General features: G+C 26.7%; 2 protein-coding genes across 4 annotated transcripts; one reads left to right on the top strand and one right to left on the bottom strand.

The window, feature by feature from the left end:
* Nucleotides 1-653: 653 nt before the first annotated feature.
* On the bottom strand, nt 654-11,452 carry LOC107438847 (vesicle transport protein SFT2B). Of its 2 annotated transcripts, none has more exons than XM_016051232.5 (8): nt 11,258-11,413; nt 10,923-11,009; nt 7,993-8,079; nt 6,893-6,978; nt 6,561-6,642; nt 6,255-6,290; nt 4,194-4,282; nt 654-4,048 (listed from the first exon to the last, which is right to left on the bottom strand). In XM_016051232.5, exons 2-8 carry the CDS (start codon nt 10,986-10,988, stop codon nt 4,009-4,011), a joined length of 486 nt encoding a protein of 161 aa, XP_015906718.2. In that variant the 5' UTR covers nt 10,989-11,009; nt 11,258-11,413; the 3' UTR covers nt 654-4,008. The 2 variants fall into 2 exon arrangements, with proteins under 2 accessions (XP_015906718.2, XP_015906719.2); XM_016051233.5 differs by having other exon boundaries at nt 3,805-4,048; nt 11,367-11,452.
* Nucleotides 11,453-11,590: 138 nt separating this feature from the next.
* Nucleotides 11,591-25,425, top strand: ave (sterile alpha motif domain-containing protein aveugle). Of its 2 annotated transcripts, none has more exons than XM_071180273.2 (6): nt 11,591-11,715; nt 12,961-13,049; nt 13,121-13,280; nt 13,355-13,421; nt 19,857-19,936; nt 23,857-25,425. In XM_071180273.2, the coding sequence occupies exons 2-6, from the start codon at nt 12,975-12,977 to the stop codon at nt 23,859-23,861; spliced, it is 387 nt and encodes a 128-aa protein (XP_071036374.2). In that variant the 5' UTR covers nt 11,591-11,715; nt 12,961-12,974; the 3' UTR covers nt 23,862-25,425. The 2 variants fall into 2 exon arrangements, with proteins under 2 accessions (XP_071036374.2, XP_015906725.3); XM_016051239.3 differs by lacking the exon at nt 11,591-11,715 and adding an exon at nt 12,503-12,521.
* Nucleotides 25,426-25,451: the final 26 nt, after the last annotated feature.

Raw genomic sequence — 25,451 nt, 5'->3', positions numbered from 1 at the left:
TCATACGCATTGTCCTTTTAAGAGTTAAAATTACTGTTTTATTTATATTTTTTTTTTGGTTAATGATTTGAAAAAAATAAAAATAAAATTAAACATATAGGGGAATAATTATATTATTTCAAACAAAATTTAATAACTTGCTTATGTCAAAAATCATTTTGACTTTTACATTATTCTTGCCTCCTTGGTTTTTCTTGTCGCTTCCTGTGCTTTTGAATTTCATAATTATATAAGATATAATTACATTTTAAAATTTATAAGTTTTAACAAGCTTTACTTTATGGTACAACCTTGTTGCTTTTTCTTCTTTTTTTTTATAGTTTCCTAATAAACAATTTTCAGATTTTGATTCACTTTAATAAATCAAAGCTCAGTTTTCACAACTTTTTACAATATTAACAACAATTGAAAAAATATATAAAAAATTAATAATTTATAGACAGATCCCAGTATTCATAACAGAAGATCCTAGATTTAATAATTTATGCTTCATTTATCAATAATAAACCTTTTTATAACACTTTATTCAGGAGGAGTTGATATGGAGAAAATGGTTATTTTATTTACCAGTAGATTAGCTTGAAATAAAATATATCAGACACAAAATAGTTATGATCTAATTACAACAAAGGATAAAATTAAATCAACACAACTTTGAATAACAGTCTGAAATTTATTAGAGAACTATTAGAACAGCACAGATCATAATACAAATTGTAATGTAAAAAAAAAAGTTTTGCGATGATTTACATAAAAATACATACACCAAATAGTGAAAGCTAAATATGACATATAACCAAAAAAAGGAGTCACAATATTAAATATCATCTAAGACTACAAACAAATTTTACACAATTATTTACAAAACGTATGCATTTCATAAATTTGAACTTATAAGAAAGTAGTTTTTTACACAAAAAAAAGGGGGGTGAATATTTTTTTTAAAAAGAACAAAAATCAATGAAAGCAACAAACTATGTATAGTTAATAAAAATTAAAGCAGCAGATCTTAATTTCAAAAAAAATACTGATTTTTTTAAAGCAAAAAACTCTTGGTGAACCAGCACCCAAAGAGAAATTTATTTTTCTGATTGCTTACAGGAAGAAATGGTTGGCATCATAGGTAGTAATGAGCCATCTGAAAACACATTTCAACATAAGAAATGCTCAATCTTTTGACCATTAAATTGGAATAATTTCATTCTACAATTTAGGTTTGTAACATTTTGTTACTTTTAAAGTGTTCACAAGGTGTTCATCATCTTATTTTCTTTCTTTAGTTCAGGAAAAAAAAGCAAAAATTGAAATCAGATCTTATTTGACTTTTATAGTATTTTTGCAGGTTACTGGGCTTGTAGACTAATTTAGAAATATTGCAAAAAAAAAGAGTAAATAATTAATTTTTTTATCAGACTCGTCCGGTACTAATGCATGGTATCTGAGCACATTACAATTAACCTTATTTGTTCAATGAAAGGTAAATTTTTGAAAATTAGCTTTGAAACAACTAATGTGATACAATAAAGCGAGAATTAGGTTTATTCAACATGTTCGGTCAGTTAACCATAAAATCAATCTAAGAATAGCACAAATTTAAAAATTTATAAACAGCTGCTCAAAGGCTATCAGGTTAAATTTTCAAGCATCATAATAGTTTCTTTCTTTTCTTATCAATTTAACCCTTTTTAAAGGAAATTATCAGTTCTATTTACACTTAAACTCTAATTTGAAGAGATCAGTCATATGCCATTTTAAATTATATTTTATCTGGAAAAAACTATTTTGTGACGTTTATCAAGAATAAAAAGTGATGAATTACACTATTAGTCAACTATTCACAGAATAACAATTATGTATAAACATAAAATTGCAAAAGGACTGCCATAAACAAATTTTTACGTAAAAAATTTATGATGTATGAAGATCAATGGGGAAGAACATGTCCATTTTAAACAAAAATAGAGATTGGATCGCCACCTGTGCAATTTGAACATTACTAGGTTTATTTAAATCAATAATATAGAAAATTGATTCTACCTGAAAGTTATCACAGAGTGAAGATGGACCATACTGATTAAATATGGTTCCTTTCTATGCATAAGCAAGAACAAAGAAAAGTATAAGGAAAGATGATGGGAAATCTAGTGAGGTAGTATTGATTAGAAAGGAATTTTGTTTTGAAATTTAGAGGAACGTAAATCCCTTGATCTTCATATATTTTGAAATATTTTTTTCTTTACAAGTAAAAAAATATACATGAGTAACTTCAACAAATATCCAACAATTTTATAGTAAAAATATAAGACACAAACAAGTCTTCAATTTTCATATTTAAAAAACATTTATAAAAGAAATTTTAACAATATAAATATATTTGAGATGATTGAATAAATAAGCTCATAAATAGCACATAATTCTGATATATACAAGATTTCCTAATATTGTATCTTAATTTTAAATTACCTTTATAAAACTAATATATATATATACTTATAAGAACTTTTAATGTAACTATTGAACAAATTCAGTTCAAAATTTACTTTAAATTTGGAACCAGATTCATGTCTCATTTTCAATATATTAATATTACAACACTTTTGTTGTCAAGACTAACATGTTCCTCAGGCAAGTTGCAAATGAAAGCAAATATATTTTCATATTGTTTGTGATATCAATTTGATTTCAGTTTAAAAAGGATTTTAAGGACATTTTAAATACTGTGAATTAATATTAATTTATAACATTACTACTTTTGTGATAATTTTTTATTACTGCTATTTTAAGCTTAGTGTAATATAGACTCTAACTCTGAAAGTCCTGACAACCAGAATATAGGAACTGTTAACGTTAAATTGCAGGAATCAAAGAAAAACTTATTAAACTGACTGATATATTAAAAATAATTTTGTTATGAAAGGAGAAAAAATATTAAATATATATTCTAATTTATTAACAAATTACATTTCTTTTATTGCAGACGTTGTCAAGTTATAATTTTACATTCTTACTAAAATCAGGATTATATATATCAGTGTTCCCTGTTCTTGAGGATTACATATTTGGGGTCCCAAACTATAGAATAATATGACTGAACTGTTTGCTTTCTTTAAATGGTTGCACAAGATTGAATGAACTATTACTATTTAAACAAATCTAATTATATTATTTTTTCAATAATCATTTTTAACAAATAAAACTATAAAGCATGATGCAGATCACAATAGAAACCAAAAATTTGGCAATAATCTTAATACTGTGGCTAAGTTTTTTTTTTGTTTTGTTTTCAAGATCAAATATGAATTTTGAATATAAATGAACATTGCTATATAAGGCACTAGCAAGAATTTCTTAAAATTTATCACATTTGAAACTTTTCTTATGTTTCTTATAAAACTTCATATAACTTTTAAATATAGACACATTTCTTAGCAAAATTCTCATAGAAAAAGTTTTTTAAAAGTTGAAAAATGGTGAAGCATTTTTATGACAGCTCATAAATTTTTTTCACGCAAAAATATATAGCTTTTTTAGCTTCAAAACTATACATTCAGAATTATTATAAGCCATTTTTATAAACAATTTTTTAAACTCAATTTAGTTCCACTGGGGAAAAAATTATCAAGAAAGAAGAAGTCTTGCGGCAATATAATCTAGCTAAATTTATAAAGACATCATTAGACCATATTGATTGACTTTACGCATTTAAGCAAAATACTCAAGTGACATGCATAATACAACACAAACAGCACTTTATTTTTATAAATCTAATTAATAATCCCAGAAGCTCAAAAGTATATGACAGAATGCCTTAAAAACAAAACAGAAGCTTTATTTATTTTGCAATTCAACAAAGAATGAATGATCCATACAGTATGATTTGAAATATATAAATAGTAAAATATGTTTACATGTATAATTAGTAATTTTGATGATTTCTAGACAAAAAAGGCAAGCCTTATTAAAAAATTTGTATTACAAATATATACAAATTGTATTAGAATACCACTTTTATGACAAACACGATTCAAAGCACTTGAGCACGGCATTCCTAAAAAAAAATGAACTCAACTTAAAATATTACTTAAAAAATAATGCTTTTATATTAAAACAGATAGTTTTTAACAATAGATGCTACAAACAACTTAATAACTAGTATACTCCATATAAAAATAAGTATAATGTTATAGACTTACCGTGCATAAGGTATGTATGAAATTGAATACCAAGTCATTGCAAAAAATTGCAAAATACAAAATAGTATAACGAGTCCATTTTTATGCCACTAGAAATAAAAGTTAACTTTAATTAATTATTAAAAAAACCTATATATATATATATATATATATATATATATATATATATATATATATATATATATATATATATATATACATACACTCATACATAAATATATAAATAGATACAAAATACTCTTATTTTAAAATTAAAAGCTAATAAACTTTAAAAATAGTCTTCTTAACATTAAAAAACATATGTTAAAATATAACAAAGATAAAATTAAAAAAAAGATTAATAATTACTTACTTTAGCTTTAAAAATAGCAGTTTTTAAGCCAAAAACTTTAGAGAGGGCAAAAAACAAATTTAAATCGAAAGTTTAAAAAATTTTATTTTTGAAGCACTATTTTAGGAAGATTCATCCTGAGTATACTGCACAATCTTTTGGAAAGACTATTAACAGAAAAATTTTTTAACTTTAGAAGGCCCATGATGACTTACAAAATTGCTATATAATATATAAAAATTACATGATCATAATATATTAGACACAAGAATCAAAAATGTTTTGAGGTTTTCTAGATTTTTGAGGAAATAGTGTTGTTTTAATTAAATCCAAAAAAATACAACCTTATAAAATTTAACGGAATAAAAATCTCATATTTTTAGTAAAATTAAACCATGTCAAGCTTTCAGTGCTTATTTTTACTTGATATATATATTCATAACCGGAATTCACTTATTCAAATTTTCATTAACGGAAAAATAATTTTTTTTCTCCAATACCCACCCGATTGACACTTGTCATTCAGGTATCAGTAGAACAGATTTGTTAGCCACTCTATTATAGAGGCACCCGATTAGGTGGACTAATGTTGCTCCCACAATAAGGAGACAACACACAGAATGAAAGAACAATAACATCCATGTCTTGTTTAAGAGAACCCAGGACCTTTCTGGTGTGAGATCAGCTCTCTAATCACTCGGGTTGGCAACTTGGGAAAATAATACCCTCAGAAAGAGTAAAAATTGGCAAGTGTACATCTTTCGTTTTAAATAAAAAAAACAATCAAATTATATTTGGTCAGTAAAAATTTTGATCAAAAACAATTCTTTAAAAGTTTCATGTTGTTGAATAAACATGATCTTTTTAGCATAATTTTGATATTTTGGGAGCCACATTTGGCATTGGTGGTAGTGGTCGTGCATATCTAGTAAAAAATTTTATCTAAAAATATTTATAAGCTTTTTACCAGTTATTTCTAGTACACATTTTCAAGCAAGTACTTGTAAATGATATTAACAAGTGATTAACAAGAATAGCAAGTCTGAGTTGTAGATAAGACCAACCATTGTAGGTTCAATATGCTATTAATATTTCCTTACATTTTTTAATAATGTGTTAGCAAAAATATTTTTGATTATTTTCAAAACTATTATAACACAAAAATTTCTCAGTTTCTCAAGTGGACACGATAAATGTTGTATTGATAGTTTCCAGAGATGCCAACTGCTCGAGTTTCGAGAAAATATTATAAAAAACGATAGAGAACTGCAAGCTCAAATTTGCAAATTTTTGGTTAATTTTGGCAACTTTTTAAAAGATTGAACATGGCTTAACTCTATTAAAATCACGTTTTAAATAAGTCTTCATATTTACTAAATCAAGAATCATGCATTAAAACGCTACCACTTGAAAATATTTATCTGCTGTTGGCATCTCTGAGTATCCAACACCGAATAATCAAAATCTGATTGACACAAATATTTATTTTTCAGTTTCAATGAATATTTACATAATAATTCATAACACTACACTAAGAAATATTGTGCTGATATTTTACGGAATAATTGTTACAACTCAAATCTGAAAATGCATGTCTGTTTTATATAAGATGTAAAAATATCAAAATAAAAATAACTAAAGTGGTGCATCTTAAATGATGATAAATTTTCTGCCACAATTTCTCCAAAAATGTATGCATTTTAAAAAATAATTACTATGCTTTTACTTACCCAAAAGGCTGCACATAGTGTTAGAGCTAGAAATCCCTAAAAAAAAAAAAATTTAAAAATAATGAAATAAAATTTACGAAATATAATATAACACATAAACTTTTACATTTGAGAGTGTAAAGAACATAAATAAAGTATTTTTATTTGTAAAAATGGTATTAGTTTATGAAGATAATTTAAATAAAAATCATTGTTCTTAGTTGATGTATAAAGAGATAAACAGATTTGGATTTCAATTAGACACTTTTATTAAATAGTTATCTGCAATAGAGAGAGAGAGAGAGATTAATATATAGCTAGACATACCAAAACTGATATTGTTGCTAAAATTCTTGTTGGTGCAAACATTTTTTGTAACTGATTACAAGGTCCCATCAAGAACATAGTGCTGTGAGAGAAGATGCAAATGTTAAATTTTTTTTATTATCAACATAATTTTAGTATCAATAATATATCATCAACTCATAAAAACAAACAACAATATCTACTACATTAAAAACTTTTCTTTCTGTAAAAAAAATTTCCTTATTCAATAATTTTGAATGTTAACAATATGATTCTAATTACCTACAATGAGAAGAAACAATAAAAAGAATGAAAAAAAATTTTTTCTTTAAATAATTAGTTGATGTTCTAACCTAGATAATGCTGTTATATTTCCCAAAGAATAAAATATCCCAAACAGTACAAGTCCTTTTCCTGGTATTGTTGCACAGGCTGAACCCTAGATGTAATAAAAATAATAAATGAAAAATAACAATTATTTAATATAGGTACAATAAAACAACTAACAGTATAAACAATGTAAATTGAAATTCAAAATACTATTCTTAAATATTTATAACTGATTTGTATTACAAAGCTCAACATTAGAGTATAAACTTACATTGCAAATAACACAAACTAGATCTTGTATGATGTTAATATATAAATCAAACATCAACAGGAAAATTTAAAATATATATATAGCATACACACGCTAATTTACAAGAAAAATAATCCAATAGAAAGACTCAATCAAGATCTGAAGTCAGAAAATAAAATTCTTTAATAAACTAAAGGAGTAACAAAAGTAACCCCAAAGTAAAATATCAGCACATTTTAATCACTTATGATGAGTTACGGCAGTAGATGATTTAGAAACATATAGATAATATAGAAAATTTTAATAATGAGATTTTTGCTCGCAAAAAAAAAAAAAAAAATATCACATCTTTTTACAGAATAAAAAATATGGAACAATAAATTAAACTTTTAAAACTTACTTTTAATACCTAAACAATTGCAGCAATTCAAGAATATGTCTTCTGATATAATTTTATTCAAACAATTTTTAACTAAGGCAATCTATCTACCTTTAAAATGTGATCTCTAGCGTGTTACAATAATGTGCGTTGATTATCAAAATACAATGCAATCCAAGAAACTGTATGGCAATAATTAGGAACCTCTATTATTCAAACCCTTTGATTTAAAGTAAGTTTTGTTCCAATCTTTTTGAATAATTAAAGGTTTATCATATATATAATAAAGTAAAAACTTTTTAATATTATTTTTTGTTTACTTAAAATTGTGCTTGAACGTGTCACAAAATAAAAGTATGAAATGAAAAAAATTGGAAAAAGGACAAATAAATAAAATGTTTCATTTATATAAAACAATGCAAATTTGAAAATTTGTTCCATACATGCAAAATAAAAAAACTAGTTAAAAAAAAAGAAAAACACTTATATCTTACCACAATAGAAAACACAAATCCTAAAATAAAGCAAATGATAAAGCCTTTAATTCTAGTACTCCAACTAAATGTAGATGCATCCATAACCTGAAATAAACCTTAGCCTTTAAATAAAATTTCAAAAATCATAAAATTAAATGATCAAATGAAAATAAATATTTAAAATAAAAATAATATTAAAAAAATTTCAACATTAAATAATATTCTTATAAAAAAAAGCATGCCAGGAACTTGAAAAACTAAAACAATTCTGAAGCAATATCAAGAAACTTATAATTTAAAATTCTTTTCATAAGATTTATTATCAAGAATATTTTAATAAAACTTCAATCTAATTTAAACAACAAAATTATTTTGATTAAGTTAGTATAAGTTTTAACAACTATAAGTTTTAATAACTATAATTTTTTAAATATAATAAATCTAAATATTTTACAAATTCAATGCACCAGTGCTATTTTTTAGAAGTGCAAGGACAGATTACAGCACTTGATAATAATTAGACTTTTAGTGTAAGGGGGATCATGTAGAGTTGCAGATAGTAAGGTTTTCAAGTTTATTGAAAATTTGGTTGATATTTTAATGCATATCAAACTCAGCTTTCAACAGGTATAAACAGTGCAGCTGCACACAGCCTTGTAGTACCACAGAGACTTGCAATTCTATAAAAAGTTTAAGAAATTCTGAAAAACTGCAGGGGAAAGAAAAAAAAGTTGTCTCATGATATCTGAGCTGCAGAAAAACAAAAGAAAAGTTTTAGTTTTAGAAATGAAAAATAAAGTAGAAGAGTGTTCAAATATTGAAATGAAGTTAAGTAAAAAATTATGAAATTTTCCTTTTTGAATACAGAGCTTTATAAATAATATCAAACGCTAATGTGAAAACTTAGTCTCTATATATGATCCTTATTTATTTTATCTGTACCCCATAGAAAAATGTCTTATAGCAGAAGATAATTTGCTTAAACACATTGTGTTTGTTAATTACTGTTTGTGGCATCACTATTAAATTTATTATTTTGGTTAGTAAATATGTTTGTATAAAAGCATTTGCTTTAACAGTGCCACTCTTACTTTACCAATTACGAAAATAATAATGAAATGAGTAAACAAAGTATTTAAAATTCTCTAAATTTTGTTTTTCATATTTCTTTTTTTTTAGGTGTGAGTGATTAATTAATTTATATGTATCTCAATTCTCATACAAACTTAAATATACAAAAAAATAATAATAATAAAATTAATAAAAATGTTTGTAACATAAAGCATTGTCTTAGCACATAAACACTTAAAAATTTTTAGTAGGAAAAGTAAAAACACATGTGTCATAGAGCTCAAAGTAAAATAAGTACAAAGGGAACTCTGATAAACATAAAAATTGTGTCAAATTATTTGTGTCACTTACCATTTGTTAGGTAAAATGTTCTTGAAAATTCAACACTATTTTTGCAATAACAAAAATTTTAGCAAGCTGTGAAACATTTAAAAATAACACTATACATTCAAATGTTAATAACAACTATTTTAAATGTTTTTTAAGCAATAACTTTTATTTTTCAGAAGCAGATTTCAGAAATGATCCATTTTTACTTCGGATCTTTTATTAAGACACTAGTCAGAATCCAATATGTAAGAACTGGATTTGAATCGAGATTCGAGGATGACTACGAGGCTGAAATCAAAAGAGCAGAAGTAAAATTTTCCTGGGGCCCAGTAGAAGTCTCTTACATGAAGTGAAATGCTTTTTTTTTAATTGCAAAAAAGTTGTTTATTAATGTATTTGTGTATCTTTGCAATGCCTCTCAATTTCAGCAACAACAAAAAAAAAAATATCTTCACATTTAGTATGCATTAATAAAAATATAACTAGCGAACATTTAGTTTTTTATTAAAATAAGTATGAAAAAAATCTGAAAATAATGTTTTAGTATATGCATTAACAAAGATTACTAATTCAAGAATCAAAAGATAAAACATTATTTTGAAAGTCTTTTTGAAAAAAGCTTATAATACATGAAAGTTAGATTTGATAAGTTTAGAGGACAGAGCACACAACAATTTTTTTCCTTGGGGCCTGTAAATCCAGTGTTCAAATTTTGATGTCTACATATGAAGTAAAATCAAACATAATTTTTGGTTACGTCTATGACTATGCTAAAAAAATCACAGAAAATACCAAAACTTTAGAAACAGAGTTGCTATTTTTCACTGTAAGAGATGCTTGCTAATTTCAATACATTTAATCAAAAAGATAAATCTGCACACAATTTTAAAGCAATACATTCTATTTTGTTAACTTTACTTCCAGCTTCATTTACTGATAGTATGCTCGATAGTAATTTCTATGAATTAGTACTTGTAGCTTTTAGAATGCATTCCAAACTAAAATATAACACTAATGTAGCAAGTGAAAATGTTAATGATTCACTTAGTAAAAACTTCAATAAGCAAAGAAATATTAATGAGTGTAGGAATTAGTGACAAAATTAAGAAATCAAAAAAGGATTTCTATTTGTTCTGCTTATATTTCATGATCACAAAAGAAAACTCTTTAGACGGTTGCAAAATTTTAAAAGACAATATTAAAAGTTACGTACATTTTATCAATGGTAATCAATGCAGCATTGCAACTATTTTGTTATAACCTGTCATATAAAGTTCAATATCAAACTTGACAAGAAATATACAGCAATATGGTTTAAAATATACATAATCATATCAAACTGAACTTGATAACTATCTTTTAGTCACTTTTTAGAATGAAAAATGAACTTTTTAAGGACATGTTAAATTTAGTTCATTAAATTGATTATAAATAAAAAAAATATCGAGACCAGAACATTGTTTCATAGTAGAAAATAGTTTTAAATAAATTTAAAAAATTTATACTAAAAGGCAGTAAGATATAATAAATTTTAAAACAAGGCAAACCTGATGCATAATTCCAGATTCTTCATCCACATCATCACCACTTAGTGCTTTCTTTAATTTATCCATATTTTCTCTTAGATATAATGCCTTCAAAAAAGATATTAAAATTTAAACTGTAATTCAAATAATTGCGCTAAAGATATATAAAAAGCAACCTTTTCAAAAAATTTTACTATACTCAAAGAAGTGTGAATTATAAAAAGAAACAGTAATAGTTTACTGAATTTGTGATTGATTTTATATTAATATGATTTCAATTTTAATTAAAAGAAGCACATATACACAATGGATTCTTTTTTTTTTTTTAATAATGGGGGAAAAAGAATATATATTACCTAAGTAATAATATAATTTTCAAACACGATTATAATATTTTGATCAAACTTATCATAATAAGGAAACAAATTGACAGCTAGTAATTCACTACGAAACTAAATTACACACCTCATCGGCTTATTTAACTCATTCAGCAACAGATGCCTTAAAAAAGCAATAATAATACGTCACGTGTCAACAAACTCAAGAACTGCCAACTTAGTAATAAAAATATTTTATTTAACCAATTCTATATTGATTTTTTTGAGAAATCTTTCATTATAAATTATGTTGATTAATAAATTTTAATTTGGTCTTTTGCAAATAAATTATGCATTAATAAAATTTAAAAGTGCTGTTTGAGAGGATTTAAAACTACAAGTATTCCTAAAGAAAAACTGTGCCTGTAACTGATTGCTTTGTTTTTGTTTTTATTACATTTTAAATAGTTTGTTTTGATCGGTGTATGATTGAATTAGTAAGCATCATTATTATTATTAAATGTATTCAATCATGTTTATTTATGAAATATAAAACTGTAACTATATGTCTTTTGATTAATGTATAAAGTTTTAGGTGTTATTTCAAAATTTCCCTAATAAGAGGTTAATTTTATCAACAGATAATTATAGCATCTACCAGTTTAACTTACAACAAATTAAATTATAACAAAAAATTTTATTTACAAAAGCATATTTGAACCGTATAACTGTTAAAATATTATATTAGTTTAAATCAAAGTCATTTAATATAATGAGTCTGTGAATTGTAAAAATATTGACATCCAATTCATAGACATGTATTGTGCTAATATATACTATTCTTAATTTTTTGTATCTAATTTATATTTTAAATATTTTATGTCTTCAGCATGTTGTTAAATATATGAAATGTTTTATATAAAAAACATTAGTGGGAAAACGTATCATACAAAATAAAATATTTTCTTTTCTCGAAAATTCTTCAATTTTGTGACAAAATAGTTTATTCATAAAACTCTTCCATTGAGCTACAGTAACTTTTCTTTGTTTAATCAGTGTTAATCTTTATGCTAATATACTTTGAATTACGCAAACAGGAATTTTTTCAAGTTACAACAAATAGAATGAAATGGAAATGAATAAAATATTTAAAATAATATTATTTTAAAAACTTACAACTGATTCTTTTCCTATTCCAGGCATCTTTTTATTTATTTAAATTCTTCCTTCTTCAAAAATAAGTACTTATCTTGTAATTAAGCTTTGCATGTATGCTTATGCCTACCCATATACATTTTAGAAAGTAAGTTAAAGCTCTTCTTATTACTTTCATTCATTCTAAGTTTATGTGTTTCCTGTAGAAAAAATAGAATAACAAGTGATTTTTGAACTAACTATTTTAAAAATCTGTTATCAACCTGAAAATGTTTTGAGGTGTTGTGTAAGCTTAATTATAGGTGTTCTGGCACATTTTTGAAAAGCAGAAGCCTGTTACAAAATTTTAATCTGAGTTTTACCTCATATTATATTCTCATTTCTTTCTGATAAATCTAAATGTCTCTCTTGAAAAATGAAGGTGTTGTGCTCATATTTGTACATATTTATTTCGATTTCAATGTTTTTAATGGAGTATTTTACTATCTTCACTACTTTGACTGTATTTTTTTAAAGTCTTCTTAGAAACTTTTCAATTGGTAATTGTAATGTCCTTAACATAATAAAAGTTCTCTTTTAATTGACAGTATGGCGTTTTGTTATGGAAGAAAGCACCTTTAGAAAGGTGCGTAAAGAAAGACCTGAAAAACCTGCTGCCATGACCAACAAAAACAGTGTATGTTTGAAAATTTTATCTTTATAGCTAAATGTTGTTTATTGCATTCATAAAAATGACTTTACTTGTAGGTTTCATCTGGGAAAGATAACGATGCTGCCACAAACACCAATGCACGTCCAAAGCTTGTATTTTTTTGGACAAATGCAGAAGTTTTGAAATGGTTACGCAGGCACTGTGAAGAATACCATACTCTGTATGCCAGCTTATTTCTGGAAAATGACATTACAGGTAAAACTAGTGCACAGATTGTGTACTCTGTTCTAAAATTTTAAATTCATTCTTGACGTTTCATTTTATTTTAGGGAGATCATTGCTTAAATTGAATGATTCGACACTCGAGAGAATGGGAATCAAAGAAAAAGAACATAGGTTTGTGTCCTCTCATTCATTACCTAGTATTATTTATTATGTTTATTATGTTATATTGAAAAAATAAATGAATATTGACTTATTCTGAAAAAGTTTTTTCCAGGGAAGCTTTTTTGGGGGCAAATCGAAACATATTCAAAATGTGTATTAATTATGAAACAGTATGTTATAGACTATTTATTATAAACTTTTTCGTTGATTCATTTTTTTAATCAACTTTCAGAAATTCGTTGGTTGAAAGATTAATCAGGGTAGTTTTTTTTTTTTAAATATATTATCCATATTGATTTTTTAAAATTACTCTTAATTATATGAATGCTATGAAGTGTGAGAGTTGAAAATTAGACTGTGACAGTCAGATGTCAATGGTACCTAAATAAATATGTATATATATATTTTAGTTGCCATTGCAATTCAACTAGGCATAATTTTTAAAATATATTTTTAGTCACAATATTTATATGCAGTAGGGAACCAATTATCTGGAACATTCGGGACCATCGCTATTCCGGATAACAGATTTTACCGGTTTTCTGAATCACTACAAAAAGCCTTTTTTTTATTGTTAAACCCAACTAAGAAAAAAAAAATATTTGGAAATAATCTTAAAAAGAAGAAAAAACGATGAAGTAATACGCTAATGATTATTTCCAAAATGATGGTAAAAAGAAAGATGGTCTTTCAAAAAAGAAAATCCTAAAATCTTAAGAGGAAAAAAACACTTTTTTAAAAAAATAGCGGGAAAATTTGTCGAATTTCGTTTCAGTTTTTTTGTTTTCCGGATAACGGGTTCTGTACTGGTAGGAAACCGTTTACCCGGAACGATCGGGACCATCGCTATTCCGGATTACTGATTTTTCCGGTTTTCTGAATCGCTACAAAAAGCTGTTTTTTTTATTGTTAAACCCTACTAAAAAAATTTTTTTGGAAATAGTCTTAACCCACTGGTGGTTAAGGAAATGGGCAAAATTGGGAGAATGTTTCTCCCCTATACACAGTTCCCCTATCAGTTAACATGGGAAAACCGGTTTTGCTATGCAGAGAAGACTGCAGGTTAAAATGCGACTTTTTACGTGCAGAACCGTCAGTGGGTTAAAAAGAAGAAAAAACGATTAAGTAATACACTAATAATTATTTCCAAAATGATGGTAAGGTAAACATCTTTCAAAAAAGAAAGAAAAATCCTAAAATTCTATGAGGAAAAAAAAAAAAAATTTTTTTTAAATGGCGGGAAAATTATCGACTTTTGTTCCGGTTTTTTGGTTTCTGATTTCTGAATAACGGGTTCTGTACTGATATTTTTTATCTGGTAAAAAAAATTTTCTGAAAATGGATAAGCACCTGAACTCATTTTTTTAAGAAATGCATTCACAATGCCTGAACTTAAAATTAGTTTACATTAAAACAAAGTGAAAGCTTACTTTAAAGCAGAAATGGTAGGAATACATTATCTTTACATAGCAGGTTGTCATGGACAACTAACTTTTTCAAATTGGTAATCACTTTCCAAAGATAATAATGTTAAATATATATATGTGTATGACAAGCATTTTGTAAATTATAAATAAAATATTTGTTGTGATAAAATTTATTTTTTAAAATCTAGCAGTCTACTTTGACCAAGTTGTACATCATTCAACCACATACATTGCAAGACGTGGATCATAGTGTATCAAACTAGGTCCACACAAATGTGTAAATAGTAAATCATCCATTGTTTAAAAAAGCACACGAAATCTTGAGGATTTTTTAATAAAATTCAAGCGACTGAAGCCAGTCTCACATCCAACTGTAATTAAGGAAATGAAGTACCGAAAGTTTTTTAAAATGAAATTGTTGAGTATTCGGGCTCTGCTAACAAATACTGCTAGGCAGATAGGCATGAAATATTCAATTTATTTTTGCCCCAGTCTTTAATGTTTCCATTATTATATAAATATTTTTATCATCAGTGACATTATATGAAACGGTTTTTTTTTTCCAATGGCAGACATGAAAGACAAATTTGTAGCTTAGAACTATACAAAGAAAGAACAAAAAACGGAAACAAGAGCTACAAAAAGAAGAGTCTATAGGCCATTAATAATGCATCTCGCCCGCCCGTCAATAACGTTCCCACAAGGGCCCAGGAGGAAGTGCGGGGAAACGTCTCAGATGGTTAGCATCCATTTTCTTCTTGCAGGTTACATAATGGAAAAAAAAGGGGCTTGAAAAGATTTTGATTCTGTACAGGTGTTTTGATAAACAGTCATGGCCAGTGGCAAGGCGAAAAAGGGCCACAGATTTTTCTCTTGGCTATGACGGAATATCTTTAATTCCTACCAGCCAGTCCTTATCTTTATTTGCTTCTTGGAGTTTTGCGTCAAATGTTGTTCGAAGAGAGATTTTTATTAGCCTTTTTGCGGTGTAGAAAGGAACTGGCTTAAGAGATATTTGTAGAATCTTGACGGCTTTTTTGGCCAAGAAATCTGCAGTTTCGTTATCTTGAAGTCCACAGTGCACTGGTACCCATTGCATGGCGACATTTTTGTTGTGTTGGTCAAGCCTGTGAAGGGCTTGACGACAATATAAAATGTCGGCAGATGCGGGGGCTTTGGAGGAAGCAATAGCTTGGAGTGCGGCTTTGGAGTCAGAGAGGAGGACTACGGTATTGAATTTCTCAAGGTGATTCTGAAGTAGTGATAGAGCAACGCTTATTACCGATACTTCTGCATCGAAGGCTGTTTTAGATGAACCAATCGGGGTGTAAAATGAAAAAAGGTTGCAGGAAACTCCAGCTCCTGCATCAATGCCATCAGCCAATCTTGAACCGTCTATGAATATATGTAGCCATTCGTACTCCGGGAACAGTAAGTGTAAAGTCTCCAGGCGATAGATTTTAGGACTTGGTCATTTGTGTCTCTCTTGGAAACATCTTGACATAGGTTTAAACCCAGTGAGTATCTCTCTTTTTCGATAGGGCACTGTGATCTAATAAGGTCTTCTGTCTTCCAAGTGATATTTAGTTGGTCTTTTATTTCGACGACTCTATGGAGGAAGCCATTCTGGGTCTTCAAGGTTCGACCAATATTTGCCAGTGGGGTGCTCCAGAGGGAGAGGCAGTCTGGTAGTCTTAATATTTTTTCCCACAAAATAACTACCCTCTCTTCTACACTTGTCTTGATGTTCATATGGTGGGTAGATAATAAAAGTGCATCGATCGGAGTTGTTTAACGGCCCCTGTTATAAGTCGAAGGGCCTGATTGTGGAATCTTTCCAGCGAGTCAAGAACTGTTTTGCTAGTCGCCGCCAGCAGCTCGCACCAGTAAGTCATGAGGGGGAGTATATAAGATAAATATGTCATGTCGAGGGTATTTCTACAGCAGCCCCATTTTGACCCGGCTATTCTTTTCATTAGAAAAAGTCTCGAGGTGACTCTCTCCAAAACTTTGGTCACATGCTCTGTCCACGTCAGTTTTCGGTCAAATACAACACCTAAGTATGAAGAGGAGTTTGTATATAAAACGGGAAAGTCCTCATACAATAGCTTTAATTTGATAGGCTGATGTGTCTAGGAGAAGGTCTGATAACATGTCTTTTCCAGATTGACTTCCATGTTATTAATCTGGCACCATTTGCTTAATTCCTTTAAAGCCTGATTAAGGGCTAGTTCTGACTGCCGCTCCATTCTATTTTTGGGAGTTTCGGTTCAGATGACTAAGTCATCTGCGTAGAGAAGGCATTTGATACCATTAATTTTCTTAAGGTCGACAATATGGTCATTTATGTCGATGTAGAACCCTAAGCAGCTGGTAGCAGCTCCCTAAGGGAGAACTGTCTTGAGAATCTTGCAACGGGAAAAGCAGTTCTCATAGCGAACCTTACAGATTCTCTGGCAGAGAAAACTTCGAAGCCAGTCGAACATTTTTGAATGAACACCTCTTTTGATGAGTTTCAGTAGAAGGTTTTCTCTACAAACCAAATCGTAAGTGGATCTTAGGTCCATGAAAACAGCAGTGAGTACATGTTTTTTATCAAGAGCATCCTTTATATATTGGCTAAGGAGGGTGACTTGTTAGTTAGGTGATCTGTACCTTTATCTTTGCCCTTTTTATGTATAGGGATAATGATTGATTTGCGCCATATTGAGGGGGCACTACCTATATCCCACACTAAATTAAAATATTTTAGAATGGTCTGCGTTGCCTGGGTCCCCAAGTTAAGTAGAAATCCGGAAAAATAATGTGAAATGTTATCAATAACTTTTTTAAATGCTTCATTCACTTTATTTCTAGTGGTATTGGCACAATTATAATGAACATCTATATTACAAAATATATTATTGATTTGTAAATGATAGTATCTCTTTTATAAGGACTTCCCAAAGGGATTTTTGGTCAAAACATCTTTTTTTCAGTAGCTTTGCTTGTGATTTCTATTTCTTTGTAAAAAAAAAAAAAAAACAGAAGAATGTTTTAAAATGCTTCCTTCAGCAGTCGTAATTTTTTCTTTTTTGATTGCTGATTCCAGAGATAACAAAACAATTTTTTGTTGGAAGACTTCTATACTATCAAATTTATATTGTCTTCCAACAAGCAGAGATTTTAAAAACCTTTTGCTTCTAATAACCTCTTTACTTTGTTGACTTGTCTAGTTCATTTAAGCAACTTGCATCGCAACAGGACTGTTAAGATTGAAGTCATCTAATTTCATGAATACCTACTTCAACCTACCTACATACCATCAACATACCTACTTTCAATTCAAGATGTTTCTGACTGTTGTTTTAATATTCCTTGCATTCTGGGATTTTTTCTCCTACATCGCATCTGATATTCTAATCAATTATTTGATGAGCAAATGAATTGATATTTGATGACGAAACGTTAGAGCAAAGGTATTTTTAAGGTATCAGGCATCAAAAATGACAACTGAGTGTCCTTAATTTTCTAGGTGTCAAATTAAAATTTTTAGGTACAAATTATGACTGCTTATTTTGAACCCTGCGTAAACAGGGCCCCAAATTGTTCTTTCAAAGAGAACCTATTAAATGAAAAACTCAGTATGTAGACAATGAGATATTTCTGTGCAATCTGCCTGCTATATAGTGGGAGTTAAAGAAATATGTTCTCTAGAAATAGTACTAAAGAATGGGCTGATCTAAGAATGTCACTTGTCAAAAGTGTGACTTATAACACTATATTGTCTTAAGTTTTTCCTCAATACATATTTCAGTTTTCATGATTGTTAAAATAAATGCAATCGATGATTATATTTGAAGAATTTAGTGCAAACTAATGATGCAATATTTTAAAAACAAAGTTACATTTTTCTAGGTCTTTCTGTCAGCTTCAAGTGTAAAATATTTTCAGTGAAAAAAGAAGTTTCTGATTCTCTAAAATATCACATAACATGTTCTTTCATTATACTCAATAATGTAAAGGAATTGAATTCCATAGCATTTTATTCTTTTGGCCAAATTATTTAAGAAACACGTAAGATATCAAAAATTTAAAAAGTAAAGAAATTGATTAATTTTTTTTTCTAAATGGTCTAATCTAGTTATAAGAAATATATTCAAAAAAGGCTGGAAAAGCTGTAATGGTATTTTAAAAAAAACTTCGCTTCCGAAATATAACATACTCTGAAAACATTGTGGACTGCGCTTAATTATTTATTAAAACAGTTTACAAAATTTAAACAAAAAATTACTAACTCTCTAATTTGATTATTGATCACATTCCATCCTAATTCCAAAAAATATCTATTACATTTGAAGCATGGAATAAAAATATTTTTACATGCAGCAAATAAAAGTATTTTATTTAATTGTTTATAACAGTTTCTTTTAAGAAATTTACTATCAAACAATTTATGATTCTTGTTATTTTTTTATAATAGCCAATGATATCTGTAATGAATTATATAACGGGATATTTGATTTTTTTTTTTTTTTTTTTTTTTTTTTTTATGATTAAAAAATTTTTAAATACATTGTAAATCAAAAAAGCTGCAATTCTATGTATTCTTATGAACTAAGCTATTCAAAACAAAAAATTTCATATGTTTGTGTTATTTCAGCTTTGAGTGCTTTAAAAGTTTGAAAATAACTTAAAAATTTTAAAACTTTATTTGAGTAAATATGATGTAACTTAAACTCCTTAGGTTTGTAAACTATTTAAGTTGAGCTATTTTAACATTATTATGAATATCTTGAATTTATAGATTAAACTTGTTTATTACATTATTTATATAAACTTCACCATTTCATTAATATTAATTTACTCTTTTGTGTTGATATCTCTTGAAATGTACATTTCCTGATTATATCCATGTATTTTGAAATATTAGTTTTGTAACATGTTACATAAAAGTGATTTACTCATTTACTTACATTGAAACATTTTTATTTTGCTTAATTTCTGAAATTTAATGTTTGATCTTTAACTTTTTCAGAGAAGTTATTTGCACTGAAATCTTAAAGTTAAAACTTAAAAGTGATATCTTGGAGCTCAAAGATCTTCAAAAGAAAAAGGGTAACATTATTTTAATCAATATCTATTTTGTTGTTCTTTACAATATTTACTTATATTACGGGAGTATTTTTTAATTTATTTTGAAAGATGGTTGATAAATGAAGTTAAATAAAATGCCAACATTAAATCAGTCCAAAAAATTACAATATAAAATTTAGATTGTATCTATATTTAGTGATTTTAAGATTAATTAAAGAGTTCTGTCAAATGATAATTTTTTATTATTTAAATTGATGCAGTGAAATGTTTTCATTGTGTTCTATGATTATTTTAAATTGGTTCGGCTTAAAAATGTTGAGTACAAACAAATTAAAAATTGAAAGATTTTAGTTAAAATCTGTTATTAAAAAGCTAAGAATTCATGTTTTAATCAAAAATTATATAATGTATTATATGCATGATAGAGGGATGAGATTTTTCCGCTTTTTTCACTTTTATCTCTTGAATTTCAGTTTTTTTTATCAAAAATTCAGATTTTTCTAAAAATTTCACTTTTTTTTTATAAGTATTCTGCTTTTTCTGAAAATTCACCGATTTTCAAAGAGAAACAGAAAATTCAAACTGCATAGCTAGCAATCCTTTCTCATTTTTACTTATTATAGCTATTTTCTCCCCTTTTACTCGCAGCAGATAAGATTTTCTGAATTTTTTACCCGCCCTCCAGATAGATCCGATTTTTGTAGTTCTGACAAGCCTTTTAGAGGTCCCAAGCCTGGAATCTGCTAATATCTCGATTCTTATTCACACGATTTTAATGTCAAACATAGCTTTTCATATTTGCGTGTTGCGATTCTTATTCACGCGATTTGAATATTGTATGTTGCGATTCTTATTTACGAGATTTAAAAATCCGATGTTGTGATTCGTATTTACGCCTTTTAAAAAACCTATATAGCGATTCGTATTCACGCAAGTTTAAAATTAATATCTTGATTTGCTCATGCGGTTTATAATATCATACATTGATTTTCGTATTTATATGTGATTTTAAAATAAGGCATTGGAATTCGCATTCACGCGTTCTAAAAATTATGCATCTTAATTCTTTTTTATGCAATCTAAAAATTACGCATCATGATTCGTATTTACATGATCTAAAAATTATGAATCGTGATTTGTATTTACGCTTTTCAAAATTCTATATCCCAGTTTGTACTTCCTCATTTTCAAAATTGTATATCTAGTTTCACATTCATGTGATTTCAAAATCCGTAATTGTTATTCATATTCACGCAATTTTAAGATCAACTATCGCGATTCTTGTAAGAAGTAAATTTTTTTTTAAATTAGTTACTATAAAGGTGACTGTTTTTCTAACAACGGTTATTAGTATATGTAAGTATTACAACATCAGAGAAACTGGAAGGGAATATATTCAAAACTTACATTCTGTGCTTGCAAAGAAGAAAAAATAGGATTTGTCACAAGATGTTTGAAGATGGACTAACGACTAAATATAGCAAACAAAAAAGATATAGCAATCAAAAGGGATTTAATTTAATTTTTTTTTGTTGGAAAAAGAGTTAATTAACTCATCATCAAAATTTTATTTATAATTGCTGTTATTTATGCTATAAAAGGCAAAATTCTTATCAAATAAAAAACAATTATCTAAACAGTTGCTGATTGTCATGTAATTTTTCAAACTAAAATAGCAATTTTTGTATGTTAAGGAGTTACTATATATTTCTACTTCACTGTTACTGATATGTTTCAAAGGGCTCTAGTTAGATTAGACTATAATATGAACATCAGAGTCATGATTTGGTCCATTGTTAAAGTTTTTTTTTCCAATATAATTTAAAAAGTAATATTACTGATATATTTGCTATAAATCACATAACAGTATTTATTAAAAGAAATGAATTATTAATGTATATTCTCAGTAGTTTTAATTTGCTAAACCAGGTAGTTTTGCAAGTAATAATTGTCTCTTATGTGAACTGAGGAAAAATATAATTTCCAGCTTTATTTTTTCAATTAGTAATTTTTATTTTCACTAAATGTTAGGTAGCAATGTAATCATTTATATAATAATAGATTAGTACACAATTGTATGTCAACACATTATTTATTACCTTAAGCTGTCTGGAATTTATTATTAAAGGGTTGCGCTTGCGTAAAATTTACGATCGTGGAAATTCAGCTTTTTTGCCTTTTGGATAATCTCATCCCTGATTGATAAAATATTGCATAAAATGAGTTCAGTTATACACTGAGGTATATTAAAATAATATTTTATTGTTATTATTTTTATATCTAATTTGCTGAGTATTTTAACACTATGATTGCATGTGACAAAACATTTTTTTTTAAATATATATATATATATATATATAGTGAAGTATTGAAGTTTTTATTTTAACTGTTTTAAATGAAGATCAAAAACACAATCAGTTGCTTCTTACATTTTAGTGCTTAACAGTATAGTGCAGCGAAAAATATTTCTCTTTTTGATAATGTGTTTGATTCTGCAATTTTATTCTCTAAATTATTGTTGTAAAATAATACATCATTTAATTTTAAAAAACATTTTTTGGAAAAGCTGTAAAGTCTAGAGGCATGCTATCTACTAAGACAATATTCTTTTATTTTTTAAACTTTTAGAATATTTCTATTTGTTACTTTTGTCTAAATTAGTGTATAATTTCGTTATTTATAAAAAGATAAATAAGATCAAAAAATTAATTCAATTTTAAGATGGAATCTAGTTTAGTGCATAATACTGATGCTTGTTATTTCATAAAGTGCTGTTAGGAAAATAAAATGTGTTTTACCCCCACTAAATTTAACAAAAAAGAAACTTTAAGATAGTAGAAGTTAATTAATGGGCCTGAAGAATATAAAACCATGAATATACTAAGATCTAGATTTTATATTTATGTATTTTGTAGGCTCTTAGTCTTCGCTAAATAAAATTCATAAGAATTCTTGAATTTTTTGTTGCCATTCCCAGGGAGGGATTGCTATGAAGTCTTTTTCTTCTTAATACCGCCAAATGCGTTCTTTTTAAATTTGTTTGTATTTGTCTGCTTTTTGTTAATAAACCTTTACTTTCTGTCTGAATCTCGATCTCCACAGACTGCAGTTGACAGCATAGCTGCTGTTTTCAAATTTTAATGATTTTTAAAATTTTCATAACCACATTACATACCATAAACATAACCGTAACCACATTTCATATCATAACCATAAACACAACGGCATAATTTTCAAAACCGCAGCTGTGCTGTGGTTTTGAAAATTATGACGAAGTAAAAAGTTTCACTGAGTTTGCCGTGATTTACATCGTTTAGATTACAAGATGAATAGGGATCTGCCTAGTTTTCTACTGCTTATCAGTGAAAACTTCTATCACTGGTGTATAAAAGTCAAAGCTTTGTTAGCTATTAAGAAAACTGCAAATGTGCTTATCGAAGAAGCCCAAGCCGACGCTAAATTACGGGAACAATGGACACTAAACGACGATGATACCGTTACAAAAAACAATGACAATACTCTGAAGATTTAAGTATAATTCAAAACAACTGTGTTCTTTGCTTAATTATTCCACTCATTATAAATTTCATTGTTCAAAATTTAAAGGAATTAATTTTGTACTTTAAAATTTAACAATAATATGGGTAAATGTCTATTATCATCAAACACAATTTTTAATTACAGTTTATTCTTCAGAGCTGAAGAACTTATTTTTTATTGCCTCTTGCTCTTCTTGAGTTTAAAAGGTGTCTTACACTATATTCAGCAATACTAGTAAGCTATTTATTTTTCCCCAATGGACCTCTACTTTATAGCAGTTCATTAGCCTTAAAGAATGAACATTTTTTATTATTATACAGTTACATTTATTATGAATTTTTATATTTTATTCACTATTATGACTAAAGTATTATTATAATAATGATTTTTATTAATTTTAGAATGAAAGAATCAGTCCAGAATTTTATGATTAAAATGTATTATTCCAACTATTTCCAATTTGTATCCGAATTTTATATACATTTACACAAGTAATGTATTTTTTCTTTTTTATTTATCATTGTCTTCATATTTTATTTGTTTGAACTTGTAAAGGTAATTATATATATATATAAAGTTTAAATGTTTTAAGTATCTATTTTTTTAACCTGACACATTCTGTATAGTTATGCATTTTTCTAAAAGCTTTAAAATTATTTTTGTACTTTTTATTAGTGACCTAAAAAATATCTTAAATGTAGTTTTTTTTTTTTTTTTTTTTTAAATTTTATTTTGTCTTGTTAAATTTTTTACCAATGTATGTAAATAATCATTTTATTTTTAACATTTACTATCAAATATTTTATCTCATTTTTCTGTGTATTCCTAGTTATATAGATTTAAGTTTGAATTTCTTTTTACTATAAAACTATTTCTTTAGAAATTATTTGTAAATAAACATAAAAAAAAGCTTGATGTTAAAAAAGGGTTATTTTATAATAATTACATTTGTATTTTAATTAAACTTAGCTTTTTACTATTGTGAATTCTTATTTAACAAGAACTATTAATTGCTGAGAAAATCTGAATTCAAAATAATTTATCAATATTTCTTCAAAATTAATTTTTTTAAAAATTTCTAAGGTGAAGTGTATTCGTCATGGGACTTTCATATGTTATATAATTAAGTACTTCAATATTATAGAGGAGACTCTTATTGCAAAAATTGTAAATCACAATTTGAAAACTCAAATATGAAAAAAGTAAAACTGAATGAAATAATTATTTTTAAAAATTTTATAAATGTAATTATTGCTTTTGTTTACTTATCAAAATATTTATTAATAAATAAAGTAATATTATGCTAAACTTGTTAATTAGTTATGTTTATCAAAAAATATTAATAAAAATAAATAATGATTAAAAAATGCTAATTTTTTTAGGAGAATAGGATAAAAATATGATTATGTAACAATGTAGTTGCTGCAAGCAACTTGTGACATTTGCCAAATGCATTATCTCGAAAGCCTCTGTAATCGAGAAGTACTTTTATTATTTTAATTTTTTATCCTTTTTAAAATTTTAAAGTTAATAAATTTAAAAATCTTTTCAGTTTTAAAATTATAGAGCTTGTTAATGTTCTTTTCATCTCATTTATATATCTAAATGAAGAAATCATTTCAAATTTAATACTTATTCTTTAAGGTGATGAATTAAGCAAATAGTATTTCTTTTTCCAAAATTATGTATACAAGTTTTATTTTTCTAAAAATATAACTTTTTTTTCTGAACTAACCATTAATTCAATCCACATCTGTTGTCTAATCCTTGATGCATCTGTATTTTTAAAAGGATATTATTATAGTTGAAGTAATACTTCCTGCCATATTCCTAAATGTACTCACTTTATTTTTGTATGTACCACCATTTATGAAGTATTTTACTATGTACCTATATGATATACATTATTAGCTCTCCGGTTATCCTTCTAATGTAGTTGAAGTATTAATAAAACTTTTATATTTTTACTATTTCAATCTACTTTATTTAAACTTTG

The sequence above is a fragment of the Parasteatoda tepidariorum genome, chromosome 1 (assembly GCF_982258835.1).
Source record: "Parasteatoda tepidariorum strain Cologne lab strain chromosome 1, Ptep-v5.0, whole genome shotgun sequence".
Classification (NCBI taxonomy): Eukaryota; Metazoa; Arthropoda; class Arachnida; order Araneae; family Theridiidae; genus Parasteatoda; species Parasteatoda tepidariorum.
This window is presented reverse-complemented; position numbering and strand designations above follow the sequence as displayed.